The sequence below is a fragment of the Gymnogyps californianus genome, chromosome 2, assembly GCF_018139145.2.
Source record: "Gymnogyps californianus isolate 813 chromosome 2, ASM1813914v2, whole genome shotgun sequence".
NCBI classification, from domain to species: domain Eukaryota; kingdom Metazoa; phylum Chordata; class Aves; order Accipitriformes; family Cathartidae; genus Gymnogyps; species Gymnogyps californianus.
Window position 1 is genome coordinate 100,694,054 of NC_059472.1, and position 23,269 is coordinate 100,717,322.

Sequence of the window (23,269 nt, forward strand, 5' to 3'; positions counted from 1 at the left end):
CCATAAAGGCAAGGTAGCCCGTGTGGCATTTCTGAAGTCCTTTTCCAAGGTGATTTCCAACTTTCAGTTGTTTTAGGAAAGTCAGTGTGCATTGCTTTTTTTCTTAAACATCATGCTTTCCTTTACAGATGCTTATTTTGTATCCTGCCTGCATTTTACCTTCTGTGTGTTAGGGGAGAACCCTGAAGAGCAAACCCTGAACTCCTTGTATCCAGTGATGAAGAATTCAGAGAGGTTAGCAGACTCCTCAGAGTCTGACAGTAGATGAAAGGAATATTACAAAGTCATGAATAGGGATCACCTGCTTCTTTAACAGCTCCTTCAGTTAGACCTTACGCAACTATGTTCTGCGTCATACTTTGCATTTTTTATATGCAAAGTGGACACTTGAAGCTTCACTTACGTCTTTGCTAAGTGCTGCCCTATTGAGGAGGCTGCCTAGGAGAAAGCTGCATTTGCCATAGTTCTCCTTCAGTCTTGGTTCATTTAGAGATTCAGTGTGCCTTTCTTCAGACTTTCCGTATTCTTGCATTATCTACAGTGACTGCAGGCAGTCCAGCTGAAGAAGAGAGATTATTTGCTTACCCATAACTGTTTTTACTTTGAGATATGCTATCTATACATTTAACTCTTCAATTTAGCTGTGTTTCTCAAAGTCTAATCTGCGGATTCTGTCTTTGAGGGGAACTGAGCCACCCCTTTACTACATGAACTACTGGCTGAAAAAGGCAGGCCTGAAAGATGTTCCTTTGGATACTGCTGTCATAATAAACATCATAGTTGAGAGTGCTTGCATATACCACTGTGTGATTACATGTAGATAACTCATCTTCTCTGAAGTGGTGTATAGGCAGATAACTGGTCTTTGTCTTCACCCTAGAACATGGCTGCTGTGTTATTTTGTGTTAATAGCAATCCAAATGCCAAAGAGATTTGGGGGGGTTTTTTTGTTTTCAATATTCAGTTTTCCCCTAAAGGGCGAAATATTAACATTTAAACCTATTTTTAGGCTGAAAACTGAGGTAACTTCTACAAGAAAACACAAATGTCCTAGAAATTGAGAACTGTAAAACGAAATAAATATTTTTGAATGGTATTCTTTTCTCCTAAGGTAAAGCCCTATAAAAACCTTTAGTGAGATGCTTAACTACTCTGTCTTCTACTCAGCTGTAAACCCAACCTACTGAAATCCCTGGAATTTCAGTACTGGCACTGAAACTGGGGGAAGGGAGGTGTTGTGAATTATAAAGGCTTACAATAGATCACAGAGGATGAAACATTTTCCATTAATGGACTCAAAAGTTACATCAATAAACAATTTCTAAAGATATTTGGGTTTTTTTCTACCTACTTAAAACATGTCTGTACCTCCCACCCACATGAAATAAGCATTTTCAGAATGCTGGTACATAGATGGCAGCTTTGCATTAGTTGCTCAATATTCTCTACATCATAAATGAGCTTAAATTGTCTTGAGATACAGCGTGTTTCATCCTCAATGATCCTAATTTGGCACTTCCTTTAAACCTGCTTTTATACCATATCTTCTGTTTCTCTCAAAGTTGAAAAGCCAGTGTCCATGTTAGGCCCACCAAGTTATACCCAGACACTTGATTTCAGCTTGGGAATTTACACTGGTTGCACCAATGTTGTGAATAGTCCATCTTTCTGCCTAAGAATTCTTCATGTCTTATGTTGGTATTGCAGAGCCAAAAGGGTACCGTTGTGCCTGGCAGGCATTTGGCATGCTTTCCAGGTTCCTTAACTGGTACCCAAATGCCATCGTGGAACATTATGTGATTTGATAAAATTGATTTCAGTGATATTGTCCGAATGCAAACACTCCTGTTTCCACTGAAGTGATGCGATTCCATTTTTGTATTCTACTCCCTCTGTATCATAGTATGCATATTTTATAAAATAATTCGTTACATTTAAGTAGACTTTGACAAGGAGAGTTCATGGTAACTATTAAATTCAAACTTGTTTTCAGCTTGCAAAATTGAGTATATGTAACCACCTCATTCCATTCATTTGAAACATTTTTCAGGTCTTTCAGTATTCGTTTAGTTTAATTCTGCAGCTTAAGCCTGCCTCAGTAGTAACAAGTGAGTGAGAAGTTTGTCAGCACTTGTTTTGTGGAGGTTTTTTCCCCCTGCAAATTGTAATATGATTCTCTGATTAGAATGCTGGGAACCACAAAAATGGCATTTGTTTCATCTCTGTCAATCTTGCCATCAAGGTACTCTCTCTTTGTTTCTATAATTGTCTCTTTAGTAATAAAAGTTTTTCATTTTTTCCTTTATCAGAACTATTACATTTGATATTCTTGTCTGAGGACATCACGGATGTCCTTTTATAATGATGTTTTTAGAGGTTTTCAATTCTGTTCCATCTCTTGTATAAAATTTCATGAGTATTGCTTTTTTTGACTTTTACCAACTCTTTGGGGATTTCCTAAAGTTTATCATTTTCCTCAGTGTAAGTCTGATGCCACTTCTTGAGCAGTTGCCTTGCTCCCTGCTGATTCTGATTTCCTTTTCAATAGTAATCATCCTGCCTAATCTTCTAATTGTGGGAACCTCAGAGACTCTGTTTGGGTTCTGTGACTTCATGTGCCAGGTCTTTCTGTCTTACCATTTCAAGATACAAGAAAAACTGTTTCCCTTTATCTTCAGATATTACTCCTGTACTTTGAATCAAGTTGGTAAACTCAATTGGTAGTGATCCTATCTCTTATCTAATTACTTATATTCATATATGAGAAAATACGTTATTCTTCTCAGCTACATCTTTATTCGTCTTCCACTGCTATTAAATTTACCTGAAATCTTGTTTCCTAAATACAGTTTTCATACATCACCTATTCCAATTTTAATGGTTTAGTGATGCCACAGAGCTTTGTTGCCATAATTGGAATGCTGTCATGTGTTTGAATTCTTCATAAAACATATTTTTAATTTTGTCTGATGTTTCTTCAGTGATAACAGTATATTGTCAATTTTGTGCTAATTCTCTTTTAACCTTCAGTTACAGATTTGTTCACTGATAGGTCAAAGCAGGTAACTGCTCACAATGTCAAATTTCCTTAATAATTATTTCTCTACAGTATGAGTTTGCTAACTTAAAAAGATTCATTTTCCACCTATTTTACTTCTTTAAAATGTGGTAACACATTTACACTGTGTCTGCTCCACTGTGTAATGGAGGACATCTGACACATACAAGCCCAAAATATTTCAGGTGCCCACCTTCCAGTCTTCTGTTTGAATAGCTGGGGTGGTTTGATTTATCTTTTCCAAACTTCTAAATTTTATTTGGAGTTCATGAATAGCTTTGGTTTTTGTGGGATAAAAGATAGTAAGCTGATATCTCTCCTCATATTGATGTGCACTCTTCCTCTTAAGTTTGTCTGAAATGTTTTGGATTGTCCCGTTTAGGGAGTCTACCTTTAGGCAGCAAAGCTACTGCTCGAATGACTTTGAGAGTTGTGGCTGCGTACAGCCTGTCGAAGTCAGAGTCCTTCAGAGAAAGGCACCTGAACTTATATGTGTTTAACAGTCCTTCATTTTATTTCAAGTTTTTGAATGTGACAAAATATACTGTTGTCCTGATAACGACATTGTAAACCATGCTAACTGTAATTTTTAAGGCATCCGCAACTTTGTGACACATTGAAAGTGAAATAGTTCACTGAACTGAACAGAGAGAAATGGGTAAAAGCATCCCTGAGGCAACAGCATCTATTGAATTTGTATTGTTTTAACTTTGTCATTGACAAACTAACAGTCTACGTTTAAAATATCATCTTTTCTCTTCCTGATTTTGCTTATGACATCCTGTATCTGTATTTCTGTGTGTATGTTTGCATCTGAACATTCTTCTTCAAAACTTTTCAAGGCATGTGTGTGTTAATTACTTCCATAGACCCCAAAGTACTACACTGATTTTGCCTTTTACAAAGAAAAGTTCTTAAATTACTGACAATTCTAGACAGAGGAAACTATTTCCAAAGTGTTAAGAACAAAAAGTGTGTGAGAACCTGGTTAGTTGAGGCCATCTTTCTGAAAGGTGAACTGAGAGATTTCAGAGCTGTTTTCCTGGTGATTTTGCTTTTTCTGCCCAGTATCCTCAACTGCATAGCAGAGTAAGCCCGTTCCTTCATTTGGAAGTGAAGCCACAATATTTTGCTCTGTTTTATTAACAGATACATAAATTAATGTTGTATTGTTATGGCCTGCTCCTGTGTATTTAAGGAAGTCTTTTTATATTCTGAACTCACCTGCTGTTTGAGTGTACCTGAGAACAAAACAGATACTTATCACAGTCATTCCACTACCTTCCAATTAGCTGAGTGAACTGTGCTTGCTCATAAAGATTGATATTGTTTCTGCTGTGAATTCTTTAAATTCAGGTTGCTATCAGAACATATCATGAATGAGATGAGACAGTGATATACAGGCAGTATTTGTTGTGTGCTGGCACTCCAGTGATGCCCATTAACTGAACAGTCATGCCCAGCTCTTTCTGTATATCATTCCAATTATTTTTTTACACGAATGAATAATTCTTTATACATGCTTACTTTAGAAAATTTCCTTCATAATTTCTTTAAACTAATTCTTGCAAGGTAAATTCTCTTTTTCCCAGTGATCCAAGTTATATTACATTGTGTTGATCTGGAACATAATTTACATTATCTTATCACACTTTCATTAGTAAAGCACACCGGATTTTTTTGAAGTTAAGCTCATGGGTTTTGACTTAATGAGAAAATAGTGTTGCTTGTGAGTCTGAAATGTTACCTCTGAAAATTTAATTCTGAAGCTATATAAGGTTGTGTTTTGAGCACACCACAATGCTTGTGTCACACTTTCTTCTGAAGTTTTAAGACCGCATTGTCACCTTTGTGGTGTAGCACGGAGTAAAACTGAAAAACTTTGAAATTACATGATAGGAGCTTTGAATCTTTATGAGGTGGGGAGGGTGTATACGTGGGATTTGAGCCAAATACTACACTTCCTCTTAGAACTGAGAAAATTATTATTATTATTGTTATTGTTATTATTATTCAGATTTGCTTTTTGTGCTGCTCACAGAAGCCGTAGTTTCCTATACAACCTTTTTCCATATAGTCATGTACAAATATTGCTCCTTAAGGAAAAAAAGTGCTAGAGCAGTGATAGTAGAAGTTTTTGACCTACCAGATCTTCCTTTTGTAAAGCCATAAATCTCAAGCCTGTCTGGAAACAGTGTCCAGTCCCCTACATCCTCTATGCAGCTGTCAGTCCTGAAGGCTACCTGGGGCACAGGTATTAAGTCTACAGTTATGAAGATCTCTGAATAAGGATGCAGAATTATAGCTATCATAACATCGCTATTCAAAATGCTGTTCTTTTTGATATTTTTCTGTTCTGTTCTTAATTTCAAAATTCGTCCTCTTAAATATCAAATTAACTTTGTACACCATTAGTCTTTGCTTCCATATTCAGACATTCAAAGCCTGTTGTTTTCAGAGGTAGTAATATCCTACACTTGTAAGCAGAAAGCATCTCTGAAAATTAGACCGTTTGCATTTCATGAGGGATACTGCCTCTGAAAAAGACAGATTTAGGAATGTAGAGCAATGTACAGCAACAACTGTCTGGTGTAAAACTGCAGCACCTTTTAGTTACAAAGAGAGTACATGAATTGTGTTTTAAATGTCTCTGGCTGGCATTCAGGAAAACTGCTTATGGCTGCTAAAATCTTGCCCCGGCTGACCTGCCTGCCTCTCTGTCTCTCTCAAATCTGTGGTTCTGATATTTAATTATAACAACACTTTTTGTAAGTACTGTGTCAATAAGAATGTAGCATATAAGCTGCTGTGTTTTGGATGATCAACTGGTGTGGTATAAGTTGTATTTCATTAGGTACTTTGAAAATGGAGTGGAGATTATGTTAAATTTAGTGCACATCATGCATGTGTTGTTAAATGCTGTTTCCTTCACAACCTCAATCCTTCCCGTGTAGATGTTTGCAACTGGAAAACTTTTCATGTGATGATTTCTCACAAAGCAATAGGACAAAAAAAATCCAGCCGAATTGTTTGTGTAGGTTGTGATGTGAGAGAATTATGTCTCTCTTAAATCTGTCAGTTGTTTTGGGGTAACTCTTTCGAGATGAGCATGTTTTCCTCAAAATCTGCTTGGCTATAATGTCTGTCTTGCCAGGAGCCATTCTCCTCTCTTTCTCTCTGCTGCAGAAGTTCTTAATATAAATGATCTTGAACCAAAACCTTGGAATAAAACATCTGGCCCAATGGCAATTTTAGTTCTTCATTTTCTTCCTTGATCCATTCTTGGTTCTGCTTCAGACAGAGATCTTAAATTCTCTGTTAAAGTCTTCCAACTTGTCATACTACTCCTTTGACAACTTCTTCTGTTTCCTCCCTACCACACATGGCTGACTTTGGCCTGTCTTTGAAACGTGCTTGGCCTTCTTTTTGTTGCCAGTTCTAGCTTGCTTATTTTCTAAAACTTCACCTAGCCAGTGTGTTTCTGCAAAAAGTTATTCACTTCCATCAGATTCATACCTTAATGGGAAATAATTTAATAAGGAGAGGGCTATTGCTCCCCAACTATTTAATATCCAGCTGAAGTCAGTGGCACAGTCCTTGACTTTTTCAGACAGCGTCTCTGCTCAGCTTTATTTTTCAGATGACAATATTCATTAAATGGTCTTTTTTAATGACAGTTACGTTTTTCTGAATTTCTATTCAGTAATAGCTCAGAAAGAGGTGGAGGCTGATATTGATTCGAAGAAGATGTAGATATGCTGGTAATCCCAGGCTTCTCATATGAAGCAGGTAGAGTGGGACTCAGTGTAGTGTTTGTATCTCTGTGGAGGAGAGAATTTGTTTTCTCCATCTTTTATTTGGCAGTTTCTATTTTCCCATAGCAAGGGAAAGCAGTAGTATGAGTCCTCTTTTCCTGAATTTTAACACTGATCACAAGGGATTTTTACCAGTTTGTTGTCCCTGTTGCAGACTGCTCTCAAAGTAGATTTCAGAACATGGCTGACTTAAAGGTAGTGTATTTTAATGATTTTGGGGTGTAACATTTCTCTAGGTGTGGAAAGTTTACCAATGCTATACTTGCATTTTCTTACAAATAAACAACTGTCATTGGTGTTTCTCTCTTGTCCCTTACCTTGTGTAAGGTCCATTACCTTTTGGTACCTGCTTACTAGAAAACAAATGAAACCAAACCTGAAAGAAAAACGAAAAAAGCAGACCATTTATCTAAATTCTAGAAATACTTTAAGAGGTTTTTACCTCGTTGTGCCTGCATTGTTAAATGCTGCATTGTTAAATGCTGTCAACACCCCTCTCAAAAAGGACACGTTACAACGGGAAAAGTTACTATGAAGACTAACAGAGATTATCACAGGTATGGCAGATCTGTCACACAAAGGAAATTAAGGACTCTTCAGTCTGGAAAAGTGCTAATTGAGAGGGTCTACAACAGAGGTCAGTGGAATCGTGGAGAGTGCTTAGAAGGTGAACGGAGTTGTTACTGGTCTCTCCCAGCGTAACAATTAGGGGACATCAAATGGAATTAGCAAGTGGCAGGCTCAGAAGAGAGAGAGGGTTTTTTTTTGGTTTTTTTTTTTCTTTCTTTCAAGTGGCTACGATGTGGAGGGGTTTAGATTCAAGGGGAAACTGGACAAGTTAATGGAGGAGAAGTCCATCACAGGCTATTGGTTACAAAAACACCTCTCTCACAAAATCCAGTTGTTGGAAGGAGGAAGGTATTCTGGGCGACTCTACATCTTAAACGCTTCCCTGGACTTCTACTGCTGCCCATTGCTAGTAGTAGACTACTGGGCTTAGGTGGACCTTTGGTCTGATCTGTCTTATCTTCAAAGTCTGTGAAACATTACAGGACTGTAGATTATAGAGGGGGAAAAACACAAGTTCAGAACAATTTTTTTTTTTTTTTTAAATTAGCATTTGTTAATGGAGCACTGCTTGCAATTTTTTCATTTGGTTTCATCATGCCAAAAAGGCATGTTAATCATTTTGTTTTATATGCCTGATTTTCTATGTCAGAGTGAAGAGCTAAATGACTGTCACATCCACTGACATGGATAGGTCCTCAGAGCCCAAGACATTTAGTATTGGCGATAAGCATTGTGTCAGACTGAGAAAAAGTATATCATATTTTCAGCTACTCATGGCTGAGATCCTATTATTTCTGACCATGCCTGACAGCTCTAATGTTAAACAGTGAAGGGTCATAGAAAATTAGTGTAATTTCAATGGCTGCTTTAGTGCAGCAAACATTAAGTCAGTTCCCAAGAACAGTTCCCTGGTGCAGCCCTTAATAAATTCAGACTTTATTTTTAGTGATGACCTTTAGTAATGCGAGCCTTGATCCATTGAGATGCTGTTCACTTTTGATGCATCTCCAAATCCCTTTTTTATGCATTTTAAATCAACACACGCTTATTCTGAATTTATGCGTGTGGATAGACGGAGAGATGTAATTTAAACACATCTGTTCAAATATGCATTTCAGATCAACTTGGTGCCGGTTCTCATAATACGGCTGAGTTTTTGACGGGTATTATATCCCTAAAGTACACAGCAGATGGTATTTATTAGAGATTGAATGGAAATGAAGTTTAAGGATGTTGAGCTTTTTGTCTTAAGTCACTCATTTTTTAATCATAAAACAATAATGATCTGAAGTTATAAATCTGTAATGAAGTTCTGTAAAATGTTTCATTTTTATGGGAAGAGTAGAACACCTTTTATTTGAATAAAGTTAGTCCAAGCCTTAACTGTTTGGTTTTTTTAAGAAAATTGATGATGGGAAGTATTATAATGTTTCTTATAAAACATTTGGGCTGCATCTAGTAGGAACTCTAGCAACCTTCACTATAATTGTTTAAAGAGAGTAAAACTGTGTGTAGTCTTTCATCCTCAGGCAGTGAGCCATGCTAATTATGAAATACACTTTTTATCTAGGTCACTATTCCTCGACAACAAGGACAGACCCAGTCCCTACTCGCATGCCGCCCTCCATACCTATACCTTCTCAAGTTCAGTTCTGGAAATCAGGTCTCCTAGCTGCCTCCAGGTGTCGTTCAGCCCAGTTTCTGAAAGAACTCTTTGGGGGGCAGGAGGTGGGCTTGGAAAAGAACAATCATAAAAAATACCCATTCTCACTCTCAGTTAAACTCTGAGAGCTGTTAGATTGTGCATCTTGATCACAGCTGTTATATTCTACAGCCTTTCTAAGGTGACTTGCATCAAAACCACTAATGACTCCGAAGTTCAAAACCAACCTCTTAAGCTGCGCTTGCAAATCAGTTGGAAGTTGCTGCAGATCACAAAGCTCAGGTGTAATATGTTCCCTGTGGGAATCACCGCCATGAGTAGCCTTCAGTGCTCTCTAAGGTGTGGAATGCAGAAAGCAGAATGCACACAGTGACTCTGTATCTGTCAGGCTAGGCTTAATATGGAGTTTCTGCTACCCTTGAAATCTGAAGTGTTTCACTATGAACCACCTCCAAATTAAATGGTAGGATTTATGGTCTTGCCAATTATTCTCCCGTGTGTGTATGTGCATACACCCTTATTTGGGGAAATCTGCAAGGATACTCTGAAGAAGTACTCTGGGGGTTTTTCTGTGGTCGTGGCTGGGTTTTGTTTGTCTGTTTTGTTATTTTTTAAAAAACCTCAACATATAAACACTATGGCCTTACAATTTCTTTGTCTGGTTTGTTTTGTCTTAGGCATCAGTTTCAGAGAGATAGGATCCAAGCTGTGAAAACAATTTAAAAAAAAAAAAAAGTCTTAAAATTATGCATTTTACACACATAAACAAAATATGACTTACTTAAATGTCTGCTAGTATTCAGTGTTTCAATAGTCGAGTGAAAGTAAACAAGTGACTTGACTTATAAATGAAGCCATTATAGACCTTTACAAACAATAACAACGTAATGTTATCTTCACTTTGATGCAGGCAAACTGTGAGGTGAAGGAGAACTGATTTGTGAGACAACCTGGAGTTGTGTTAGGCAGTAATAGAGAACATTTTAAAATATTTGAAATAATATAATTGCTTTGCAGTGGGAACACGTACATGAATAAAAGATGTTAGCAGGTGTCCTGCCAGGGTGGAATCTCATGCTACTGTATTTAATAGGAATATATACACCATAAACAGGGCTAAATTTGCTAAAAGTAATCAAAACAGAAGGCCTGAGTAACTACTATGCAACATAGTTTAAAAATAATGAAGTTTAAGCATGATAGTTTATGAAATAAATTTTTTTCTTGCACTAAATATTAGCAGCTTTCTTTTTTAGAGGGTGGGGGCACAGCTTTCACCCTTTTCTCTCAGTATGTGATTGTATCTGACACTATTGGATGTAGTATACATTTAGGTTTTTTCCAGTACAGTTCATTACACTTTTAATAGAAATTCAATCAAAATGCAGTAAATTCATCTTTTTAATTGGCTTGATCTGGTGGACAGTTTGATAGAAGCAAACATAAGGTCCCTCAGACGTAAACAAAGCTTGAAGTCAAAGATATTAATACTAACTATAGAAGAGTGGAAATGGATACTACTTTTACATTATTTATATTTATTTTATTGAGGTCTGACTCCCTGGCCATGTTCACTCCAGTATCTTGCCATCTCTGTTCTTTTAGATTGTGTGTAGTCTGTGAAATGTCTGTCCTGTCTTGCCGTTTATACTTTTATTGCTAAATATTATAGTAGTATTTTAAATGTCTTTCTTGAGAAGTCATGACTGGATCTTCCTACTTATCCTACATTTAGTTACAAAATCTCCCACTATTTGTCCTGATAATTCCGATGATGTCATTATGTGTCTAGAGCAACCGAACACTGGAAAAAAGGAAATGCCAGTGTTAAATAGAATTTCATATAAGAATTAATAACATAAGTTCTGTGGTGAACTTGATAGTACTGCTTGTTTTCTTACATCAGTTTCTTAAGTATTAATGTTCATGATGCGTATAGCTGCCTTTGGATAAGCAGTCTTACTAAATGATAGTTTATATCTAGCCGTAAGGCTCAATCGGTTATTATTTAAAAGGCTTTACACAGAAACGTTAATGAAATGTCTGTTGTCATTGAACCGAGGTACTTCGCAGTTTCACTCCATGTGTAAATCAGTTGAGCAATTGATATGAGGCTTTAAAAGAGCTCTTTTTTCTACCACAGAGGTTTTGAACTTGTACATCCTGGACTACTTTTAAACACATATGGAAAAGATTACTAAGAAAAACATTGTCAGTGGATATCCATTTATTAGAAGTCTGTACATCCATTGCATAATTTAGGGTAAATCATAAACTGAAAAAGATGGAAAACCCCCTGCTTCAGAAATTATGTTCAGGTTTAGTCCCCTAATTCCAGACACTTGAATTAGAAGTATATTGTGCTGTGCTTCATTCATAGTCCATGGAGAGAGAGAGAGAAGTGCAGGAGGGTTTCAGATCAGAAGTAGGCTGAATCCCTTTCTGAAAGTGTGGGGATCTTCCCGTGGCTTCATTCTCAGGTTAATCTCCATATAGTCAAGAGAGAGGCAGGGTGAGGTTTCATGTTGTTACTAGCCTTTGAAAGAGGCAGTGCTTCCAGCTGAGCAGTCTGTTTCTCTTGTGCTAGCTCCAGCTTGTGCAACTCCTTCGTGAGCAATTCAAGTTTAAGTCAGAAATCCCACAAGACTAGGCCTTGTAGAGAAAAAAGAAAGAGGGGAGGAAAAAGGGCTTCTGGAGGACTGTGTGTGGTCACGGGGAAGACGCAGACATCTCCTTCAGCTCCAACACAAAATGGCATGTTGAGATGCCTGTTAGGTTCTGTAAATACGCTTGAAAGACCAACTCTCAGATACCTTCAAATTATTTCATCCATTAACTTAATTTCATTTACAGGTTCTCTGAACGGACATATACTGCAGAAAGGTTCTAAAATATACAATAACGTATGAGGCTGAAATAACGTTTGAGAGAAGACTGGTTTTATTTTCATAAGAATTCCACTTTTTTTCCCTAACATTTTTTCAATGCGAATTTCTAATTTATGAATCAAGAAGTTGCTAGGTCATCACATCTTTTGTTTTGACCTTAATTACTCTAGATTTCCCAGGCAGTTCTTATACCCTTCTGTAAGAATATATAATGTTTTAAATTTATTCATATAGCCATTTATTCTAATCCAGTGTTTTGTTATACTGGGAGGGGTGGAGGTGGGGGATTTTGGTTAAGAGCAAGTTGGTGGCTTTAAGTCATTGCTGGATTTAAATGTTAATTGCTGAAAGGGAAGTGGGAAGAATATGCGATCATGTAAAAGAATTTCCAGTGGTTACATGAGTAGGTGAAGGTGCTGACAAATTTTAGCTCCTTTACATAATTTCTTCCCTGAGCATGGATTTGGTTTGTAATGGTTATTGCTAAAGGAAATGTTTTCTGTAACTAAAGCCACATGAAATGATCCATGTAACACCTGAATCCTAGCAAGTTTCATACTTTTGCTGCTGTTTTTCTTAGACATCTTGCTCTGTGAAAACAGGAGCTTTTTTTACTGTTTTATTTTTGGCAGCTTGACACTTTTATCTCTTTCCTAAATCAAATGACCAGAGATTTTGCATTTTGCTCCCAACTTACCTTCCGTCAGGAGTTCTTTAACTTCACTCTATTGGTGAATCGGTCTGTGGTAACTGTCACTGTAATATCTGCTCTACTTTCCTGTTACTGCTAGTCCAGTTTCTGTTTGCTCTAACATTGGTAACTGAGTCTTCTGGGCAGAAAAGAGCAGGAAACTTGTCACTCTGAGGGTTCGCCTGCACTGCTTGCTGGTTAGTAATATGCAACAGAGATACCTGAGCAAAGAGAACTCCAGGAACTACCTAGCTGCAGTAGCACAGAGCTCACCTCAGACTGATTTATTCTTCTGGACTTGTTTAGAGGTAACTCACATACCTGTGGGATGTGAGGAGGCAATTCTCAGGGCCGCAGTTATCCACAGCACGTTCTTTACTTACCCATGACTTTACTTCCAAGCATCAGCCGCTCCTTTGGGAGGTAGAACGCTTTTTTTTCTCTGACCCAAGAGGCTGACTTGGTTCCCCTTCAGGTAGAGGGTAAGATGTTGCATTTCTTCTGTGTCCTTTCAAATACATTTATTCCTCCTTTCTGTGAGGTTTTGGATATCTGTCCTCTCAGCACTTGTTCATGATCATTTCTAGGTGTGCTGGTCCTTACAGCATCACACTAAAATGGACACTTCCTTACTGTAAGATGAAGTAGTTGCTTCTTTTTGGATGGTCAGAACTGCCCAAGATGATGGTGATTGTATTGCTGGTCTGGTTCAGGGTGACAGAGCATAAATCTGCTTGAGTAGATGGAAGGGATTTATCTATGTAGAGGGACATAAAGGACAATGTTGAGGAACCCTAAGTATTAGGGCTTGTAAGTATTATCTTATACATGGCATTGGTTATTCCTCAAATTCATCTTTTTCTGAAATTCTACAATTTTATTGTAAAATGTTCCAACTGAGAGTCAACTTGGGACTCTGGTTTTTCTTTGTTTTTAAAGTTGAGTGAGTGGAGATGATAGTATGTCTTCAGAGGAAAAATCTTGCAAGATTTATGATTGTCAGATAAAATGATTGCGCACAATCTTTCTAGGCGTTTATCAGGATTATGAGGGTTTAAAATGGCTGGTAAAGTTTAAGTCATTTTACGCTCAAAAGTATTGAAACAGACTGACCACCTCCATTAGCTAGGCTATAAGGAGTATCCAGACTTCTGTATGTTTGAAGCAACTTCCTGCTTTTTTAAAATCATTTTATCTTTCATAAGGACCACTGTGTATTCTTGCTTCACTGAACAATATGTTGTGGAGCTTCTCTATTGACCCTAGAAAACATTTGCTGCAGTTGAGTTTTTAGACTTACTGTAAATGCATTTATGTAATAAATGTTACAGAATGCTTACTGGGGATATTCATCAGTTTTTTCTTTGTTTACTTCAGAATAGATAAACTGCATTTCATTTCAAAAAACAGTTTAATATTGGCTGATGCACAAGAAATTGTTCTTGTGTAATTTTGCATTGTATTTCATAGCTGGGACAATTTTTTAAACATCATCTGAATCTATGCAATAAGGAATTTTGTACTGCTTTCTTTCAGACTGTAAGAGCAAAGGTTGCTTTAATTTTCAAGTGTATATGTGTTTTATACTTTTCTGCAATTGTATCTTTTTTCCCTCTTTTTTCGTTAAGAAATGATGTTTCACATGTGGAACTAATTGTACTTATTTTTGTTCATCAGTGCTTTGAGAAAGGCTAAGAGCTTGATTTTTGTCAGTAACTGGATTTTATTCTGAGTGAAATTCATGCTTTTCTCCCCTTTTAAAACTACTTTTTAAACAATGTAATCAACAGTGGTATAAAAATGCACTGTGCAATGTCATATTTTAGGCAGTCATACTGGATTGAACTGTAATTAATTGCTATTGCTGAATACACTGTGGTCCTTATTCTCTTTTCATACCCTAGCTTTTCTTTGTGTGTAATAATTCCATCCAGAAAGAAATCTAATTACTAAGATAATTAACACCTTATCACCAAATGGAGTTCAGACATTTGTAGAGTTTATGAATTTTTAAAATATGTAATTTCCTTTTAACTGAATGACAACTGGTGTTATGGAGAAAAAGAGCATATTTTATTGTATCTAGCTTGATTGGACCTTATAATTCATGTTGCTATAGAAACAACCAAACCTTTATAAAGGATGGTATTACTACTACCATTCCTAATAAATGCTTTGACTGTTGCCAATAGTGTCATTAAAATGGTTAGAATAACTTCATTTTAATGGTTTTGTCAAATGTAATGAATGTTCTGTTCATGTTCTGAGAAATGGCAGCTGATGTTATGTGATACTGATTTATAAAGTAATGCACTTTTTCTTCCATAAGCTTACTATTACTGCACAAAATATTTGTGATGTGAACAAAATCATGTTGCAGAATACAGTGCTCCTCTGTTCACTCAGCCCTTAAAGCTAACAGATTTTATTGTTACTTGATATCAAGCAGAACTTCATATCTTGTGGTTTCTCGGTCTTAAGAAAGCAAAGGTAATTGAGGCTGTTTAGCCAATAGCTATGGGGATTTTTGCTGTTCTGTGCAATATTCAGCTTGTGTTTCCCACTTATGATTATTGGACCAAGTCCTTGAAAATGTTCAGTCTTATACTGGTTTTGATTTTGCATTCAAATGCCATGTTTTAACTAGATCTCAAATGATGGAGTCTGAATTCATGAACTCAGAAAGGAATTGAAAGAATTTGGTTTCTTTTGTGGGGATTTTTCATGAGGAAAAGGTGAAAGAAGATTCTAATAATATAATGTCTAATAAATTCCTGTGCAGCTAACTATATATGCAGACATGTGCAAAAAGGAGGCCAAGAAATTTGCTTTAATATAAGCTCATTGCTAATACTTAAATAAAAAATTGATTTCTTTTAAGTTTAAAAAAAAAAGTCAAAAAAGGTATTTACTACCATATACTGTTTGTATGAAAGCCACTGTGGTGGATATACGCTATGCATGCTCTAATATTGCACCTAATCAAATTACTAAGAACAATATTCTCTGCTTCCCCTTTCTTGGGTCTTTTGCCAACAGATTCTGTTCCAGTAGAGCTCATTGCTGCAGGAAGTTTTTCTTTCAGCTATTCAAATTCAAGTTTCTTCACCCACAGTAACCACAGCATTATTTTTTCTGTGGTGATGTACTGTCTAATAAGAAATGATAGTTCTCTTTGGCCATTCAAATGCTTTATAAATGTCATTTGGATTAAATGCGTTTTTATTTACAGTTCTGCTGTCTCTTGTCCTGATGAGGGGAAGAGAAGCCTTCCAGCCATTTCCTTAGATTGGAGACAGTCTTGGAGACCCCTTCTTAAGCTCAGGCGTGAGCTTTGCTTGTGGCAGTGGTCTTTATGCCATTCACCCCTAAAAGAATCTGTCTCAGCTGTTCCCTTGCCTGTAGCCTACTTAAGAACTGTAGAATTATTTAGGTTGGAAGGGACCTCTGGAAGTCATCTCGTCTATTCCCCCCACTTGAAACAGGGCCAGCTTTAAGTCAGATACCACCAATATCTTTATAGGGTTCTTACTTTTCCTCATAAATCATATTTTCTCCAGTTCATCGTTGTTACTGATAATGTAGAATCAACTCTGTGTTGTAGAAACAGTCTCATCTGTGTCAAGAGGGAGCACTGAGCACTTCTGAGCACTATACATTTCTGCTTCTCTGCAGAAAAAGTTTATCATTATTCCCACTTTACACAAGCAGGCTGAATACAAAACAGTGCTGTGGTTTCACAGTTTCTCATAGGGCAGTGGTCATCCAGCTGGCTAGTGTCAGACTTGGAAAACTGAGTTGATATCTCCTGGGTCCCACAGAGTGCTCTGTAAATACTATGCAGTAAGCTCTTGGTTGTAGGACTCATTTTTCTGGGCCATGTCACAAGAATCACAGAAGGGTTGAGGTTGGAAGGGATCTCTGGAGGTCATCTTGTCCAACCCCCCTGCTCAAGCAGGGCCACCTAAAGCCAGTTGCCCAGGACCATGTCCAGACAGCTTCTGAATATCTCCAAGGAGGGAGACTCCACAACCTCCCTGGGCAACGTGTGCCAGTGCTCAGTCACCCTCAGTAAAAAAGTGTTTCCTGATGAGGAGCATACCACCTGAGCCCCCATGCCCTTGACTACTGCCCGCCAGAGCTGTGTAGTCACTTTTAATACTGTCCAGGTTTCCACTCGCAGTATCATTTTTGCCCACATGAAATAACAGCAGGGAGTAGTAGTCAGAGGGCCAGATGAGCCCCACAACATCCCGGATCCTGGCCCCTGGCAGACAGCAAACCTCTTTAGACTGTTGGTTGAGTCGACAGATGGGTGCCTGTGTCCCCCACAGCAGGGAGTCACCCATTACGATGACTTGCCACTTCTTCCTGGTAGTCTTGCGTGGTCTAGGGGTTAGGTGGACCAGATACTTTGCTTGTCGGCACATCTGGCTCCTCTTCGACTTTGAGGGTGATGAACCTATTTTGCAGTTGTAAGCCCTTAGGTGGGGCGAGATCCTTCCTCTTGGTGTCAGAAGTCACTAGCTTCGATCCTTCCCCTTCTCTGGAGGTTTCGCTTCCCTTGGTAGTGGGGTTTGACACTACCTGCTTCTCTACTGCAGATGGGTGCTGAGGCTTTTCAAGCTGTTGAGTTGCAGAGAAGATCCTGTCTGTCTCCCTTTCAACTTCTCTGATGCTGCACAGCCTGCTCACTTCCTCCCATAACTCCTCCACTTGGAGGCACAGCTCCTCCAAGACAGCACAGCTCCTGCAGCCTGGGACTTGGGGGGCTGCATCCACCATCTGAAGCTCGGTCTGGGTGCAAGCCTTGACCCTAGCAGGGACGGCTGCTCCAACATCCACTGGGGAAAATGCTCAGTAACATGTTACCACCATGTCTAAGACTGTTACTTTGGCACATTTTCAACTGAGACCCCCTTACTTCACCTCCTTCTGTGCATCCTGCTGCGCTAACTGCTGTGTCTGTTGGCTGCCTCTGTTAGCTGTGCTCTCTTAAGGTGCTGTGTGTAAGAGTTCTGCATATTCAGTCCAAGGGGAACAGTTAGGAAATGTTCACCTTGCTAAATAACAAGAGAGTTCAGTGCCTGTGCATTTGTAAACTTAAGTATTTTGTTTTACTTTTAAAGCAAGGCATAGGCTGATTTTATGGAGTACTGAGTTAGAAATTAATTTGTGACTAAGAGATGTCTTATTGGCTCCAAAGCCAATTTTGTTCAAAATTGCTAGGTTATATGGCATGCCAGTCCCCTCTTTTGGATATCCTGTTCTGCTTCGATAGCAGCATTATAAAACATTAAATAGTTTACAAATTCTAGTGGCTAAGTCTCAGAAGTTATACATTTTGCAGATTAAGCAATCAGAATTCAAGAAATTTACAAGCTCTGCTGATCACCTATAATTTTGAATGAAGGAGGAGTTGGTCCAGATGTTTTCAGTCTTCTGTCACAATCCTGATCCAATATTTGCTGCAATATCTTTCTTCTATTCCATGTGTTCTCAGCTGAGTACCAAATGCATTTTTCATTACCAAGCAATGGTACTAAAATCTCAATATTTTTTTTCCAAACATCATTTTAAGTCTCAATTTCTGTAGATAAAGTTAAAGAGTTATAAGTCTATATACACTAGCTTTTAAGGGAGCAAGACTTTTACATGTCCTTAGTTCAGTGTTCCTTTCTACTTTCTTTACAGAGTGCCTGGAATAACAATTGCTACAGACATCATCTGTGGTTTTCCAGGAGAGACAGATGAAGATTTTCAAGAAACAATGAAACTTGTAGAACAGTACAGGTTTCCAAGCTTGTTTATTAATCAATTTTACCCACGCCCAGGAACCCCAGCTGCAAAAATGCATCAAGTTCCAGCTGCAGTGGTAAGATCCATTTTCTTGTGCCACTGTACACAGTTGTCGTGGTTTAACCCCAGCCAGCAACTAAGCACCACACAGCCACTCCCCCTTCCCAGTGGGGTGGGGAGGAGGATCGGAAAAAAAGGTAAAACTCATGGGTTGAGATAAGAACAGTTTCATAACTAAATAAAATATAATACTAATAGTAATATAATAATTAATTGTAATGAAAAGGAATATAACAAAAAAAAGATAAATAAAACCCAAGAAAAGACAAGTGATGCACAACGCAATTGCTCACCACCTGCTGACTGATGCCCGAGCAGCGATCCGCTCCTCCCGGCCAACTCCCCCCAGTTTATATACTGAGCATGACGTTCCATGGTATGGAATAGCCCTTTGGCTAGTTTGGGTCAGCTGTCCCAGCTATGCTCCCTCCCAGCTTCTTGTACAGCTGCTTGCTGGCAGAGCATGGGAAACTGAAAAGTCCTTGGCTTAAGATAAGCGCAACTTAGCAACAACTAAAACATCAGAGTGTTATCAACATTATTCTCCCACTAAATCCAAAACACAGCACTGTACCAGCTACTAAGAAAATTAACTCTATCCCAGCCGAAACCAGGGCAATATCCACCCCTTATTCTATACCATTCACGTCGTGCCCAGATCCCACATGTTCCAATACATTTCCAATTAGTCGCCACTGCTTTTCCTGTCTTTTAATATACACACAGAGATACTATTCCTGCAGTCTATGGACCATCTCTGTCCAATGTCTGTTGAGTTCATTTAGTCCATGACTTTGGGCTCCATCTGTCATAACAGTCTGTCTGGGCAGGAGGGATGGCGCGAAGTCTGCTCAGTCGGCAGAACAGGATCGGGCTTCGGTGTGGTGCGGCAGGCGGGTGACATTGAGCGCAGCAGGAGGATGGTGTGTAGTGTTGGATTGTTGCATGCTGAAGTCAGTCCTGGTTCCATCACTACTGCACTTCGCTCAGTTTTATCAAAGTTCATTCTTCATTAATCTAAGTAATTCCTACTGTAATACCATTTATATAGCATATAACAATTATAATAATGATGACATACAGTGGCAGGATTATATAGCAGTCAACATCATACAATTTAATCTATTGGCTCTTCTCACCTGAAATCAAATCCCTTTGAGGCACACATCGAACTTCCCATCCTTCTGCATCACCCACCAAGTGTACCCAAGGTCCTTGAGCAAAAGGAATCCCACGAATGGGTTTGCCCTTGCCTGAGGCAGGAGTAACCCAGACTGTTTTCCCTAGCATATTTTTTATATGCACTACAGGAACTATCCCCTTCTACAGTACATAAAAGTTCTGATTGGGCAGGGCCAGCCCAATTGACAGATCCTCTAGTGTTGACTAACCAGGTGGCTTTTGCTGAATATGTATCCCAGTGTTTGAAGGTGCCACCACCCATTGCTCTCAGTGTAGTCTTTAACAATCCATTGTATCGCTCAATTTTCCCAGAGGCTGGTGCATGATAGGGGACGTGATATACCCACCTAATGCCATGCTCTTTGGTCCAGGTGTCTGTGAGGTTGTTCCGGAAATGAGTCCCATTGTCTGATTCGGTTCTTTCTGGGGTGCCATGTTGCCATAAGATTTGCTTTTCAAGGCCCAGGATAGTGTTCTGGGCTGTGGCATGGGGCACGGGATATGTTTCCAGCCAGCCAGTGGTTGCTTCCACCATTGTAAGCACATAGCACTTGCCTCGGTGGGTCTGTGGGAGTGTGATATAGTCAATCTGCCAGGCCTCCCCATATTTATATTTCAGCCATTGCCCTCCATACCACAGAGGCTTTAACCGCTTGGCTTGCCTGATTGCAGCGCATGTTTCACATTCATGGATAACCTGTGTGATATTGTCCATGGTCAGGTCCACCCCTCGATCACGAGCCCATCTGTTTGTTGCATCTCTTCCCTGATGGCCTGAGGTGTCATGGGCCCACCGAGCTATAAATAATTCACCCTTACGTTGCCAGTCCAGAGCCACCTGAGCCACTTCAATCTTAGCAGCCTTGTGTACCTGTTAGTTGTTTTGATGTTCTTCAGTGGCTCGACTCTTAGGTAGATGAGCATCTACATGACGTACTTTCACAACCAGGTTCTCTAGCCAGGCAGCGATATCTTGCCACAGTGCGGCAGCCCAGATGGGTTTACCTCTGCATTGCCAGTTACTCCGCTTCCATTGCTGCAACCACCCCCACAGGGCATTTGCCACCATCCATGAGTCAGTATAGAGATAAAGTATTGGCCATTTTTCTTGTTCAGCAATGTCTAAAGCCAGCTGGATGGCTTCCACCTCTGCAAACTGGCTCGATTCACCTTGTCCTTCAGCAGTTTCTGCAACTTGATGTATAGGACTCCATACAGCCGCCTTCCACCTCCAGTGCTTTCCTACAATGCAACAGGACCCATCAGGAAACAGGGCATATTGCTTCTCCTTTTCTGGCAGTTTATTGTACAGTGGGGCCTCTTCAGCACGCGTTACCTTCTCCTCTGGTGATATTCCAAAATCCTTGCCTTCTGGCCAATCCGTGATCACTTCTGAAATTCCTGGGCAACTGAGGTTTCCTATTCGAGTTCATTGTGTGATCAACACAACCCACTTACTCCATGTAGCATCAGTTGCATGATGTGTAGAGGGAACTTTCCCTCTGAACATCCAGCCCAGCACCGGCAGTCGGAGTGCTAATAGGAGCTGTGTTTCAGTACCAACCACTTCTGAGGCATCTTGAACTCCTTCATATGCTGCTAGTATCTCTTTTTTAGTTGGAGTATAGCAGGCCTCGGATCCTCAATATCCCCGACTCCAAAACCCTAGAGGTCGACCTCGGGTCTCCCCTAGTGCTTTCTGCCAGAGGTTCCAGGTAGGGCCATTCTCCCACGCCATGGGCCACAATGCCTTCAGAGATGTACTCAGATGTCTTTAAATACATAAAGCATGTACATGAAAATGTAGATTTTCTGCAGAACTGTGCTACAATTCAATTAAAGTTTCTTTTCAGTCCAGTAAGTGAAATGATTGTTGAATTGCCTTTAGAGGTTAGCTAGATCACTGAACACATTTTCATATATAAATTACTGTTCAGATTGTTAGGAAGGGTAAAATAGTGGTTATACTAAAGTCATGTCTTCTTTCTATTAAGTTTTGGCTGAATGAGTACCAAGAGTGGTAGCTGATTGATTACGCATATTAATTTTTTTCCATTTTAAGACTCTTGTGACTCCAGCAATCTCAAGCTTATTGTGAATAATTATGCAAAGTATTAATAATAGAGCAATGATAATCTCTGATTTATTTGTCAAATATCAAATTTGCTGGCAACTTCTTCTCGAGATTCTCCTTATACACTGTTTATAAAGTCTGCTTCCTTCAGCCTGCATGTTAAAGACCATTGATAAAATTGGCATTTAATCTTTCAGTTTTCAGGTGTTTTCTTTCTTTCTTTCTATTTTTGAGTGAGAAGTGTAACCCTTCCTGACAACCAACATTCTCATCTCAAATTCCCATGAGGAAAACAGCCTATTTTGATATAGAAGGTAGATGGCTATTGACTGTATTTTGCTTGATATAAATAGCTATTTATAAGCAACAATAACAGCAATCACCTCTGAAGGCGTGGTTTGATTTATTTTAAAAAAATTGAATTTGTAATTTTTGTAGTCTGAATCTCAAAACAAGAAAGTGTACAAGACTGATGCCTGTACAATAATTAAACTCATTATTATCTCATTATTATGGGCATAAATAACATTTGTATTTCCTTTCAGTGTAAGAATGAAAGTCAGCCAACAACGTAAATCAGTCTAAATAAAAAACTGTTTCTTTCAATTTATGTATCCTGGTACACCAACACGAAGTCAAAACTACATATCAGTACTTGTATCCCTTTGCTTATACATCTGAAAGCTAAATAAAGTATTTCTGCTTACTCTCAGTATATACCACAAATTCCGTAGGATGTGTCAGCTGCTGAAGACATAAAATGTCTTTGGCTTCTTCAGTTTATTGTTTAGAGAAGTGCAGCTTGAGCAGTGACTGCTCATTTATTGTAGGCTATCTCATAATGGGAAATACTGAGTTTTCAAATATAAATAGCTGCTGTTGAAATAGTCTACTTAGTGTAACCAACTCACACTGAATTATTTTTATTGGTTTTGAATGCTTTTTACAAACTTTTGTAAATGAAAAAAATGCAGAAATGTAGTTTTTGGAAGTTAGGAAGCTTAAAAATCAAAACATGGATTTATGTTTCTGTTTTGCATTCTTTCATCCACAAGTTTTTAAGTGCGCTGTTTTCACAAGAGGTGCAAAGAGATTAATTTACCCTCTTCTGTTTAACTGGATGCCATGGGAAGACAATATATGAAGAGCTAAATTATTAAAAGAACATTAGCTGTTCTGTGGTTAGGAGTGTAACTTGGAAAATGGTAATGTCATTTTAACCCAGTTTTACATTCTTTCTTCTTATTTGTAGCACTAGTAGTTACTGCTTTCAGTGAATTAGAGCCTTCAAAGAAGATGGGGCCTCTAATCTAGGGCTGATGAAAATCTGTAATTAATAGATTTTGTTTCTCTCTTTTTTTTCCTGTAGTCCTTCAAAAATCCTGTGTTATGAGATCCTTTGTTCTTTTATCTCTTTGTAGAAATGGAGAGTAACTAGTCAAACAGAGCAGGAAGAGCTTGTGCTAATA

The 23,269-nt window shown here is 38.6% G+C and overlaps 1 protein-coding gene across 1 annotated transcript in view; it reads left to right on the forward strand.

The window, feature by feature from the left end:
* CDKAL1 (CDK5 regulatory subunit associated protein 1 like 1) overlaps positions 1 to 23,269 on the forward strand; it is a 430,322-nt gene that overhangs the window by 295,636 nt on the left and 111,417 nt on the right. Inside the window, exon 12 of the mRNA XM_050891512.1 lies at positions 18,380 to 18,560. Coding sequence (XP_050747469.1) covers positions 18,380 to 18,560 — 181 coding nt within the window. The remainder of the gene's footprint in view (positions 1 to 18,379; positions 18,561 to 23,269) is intronic.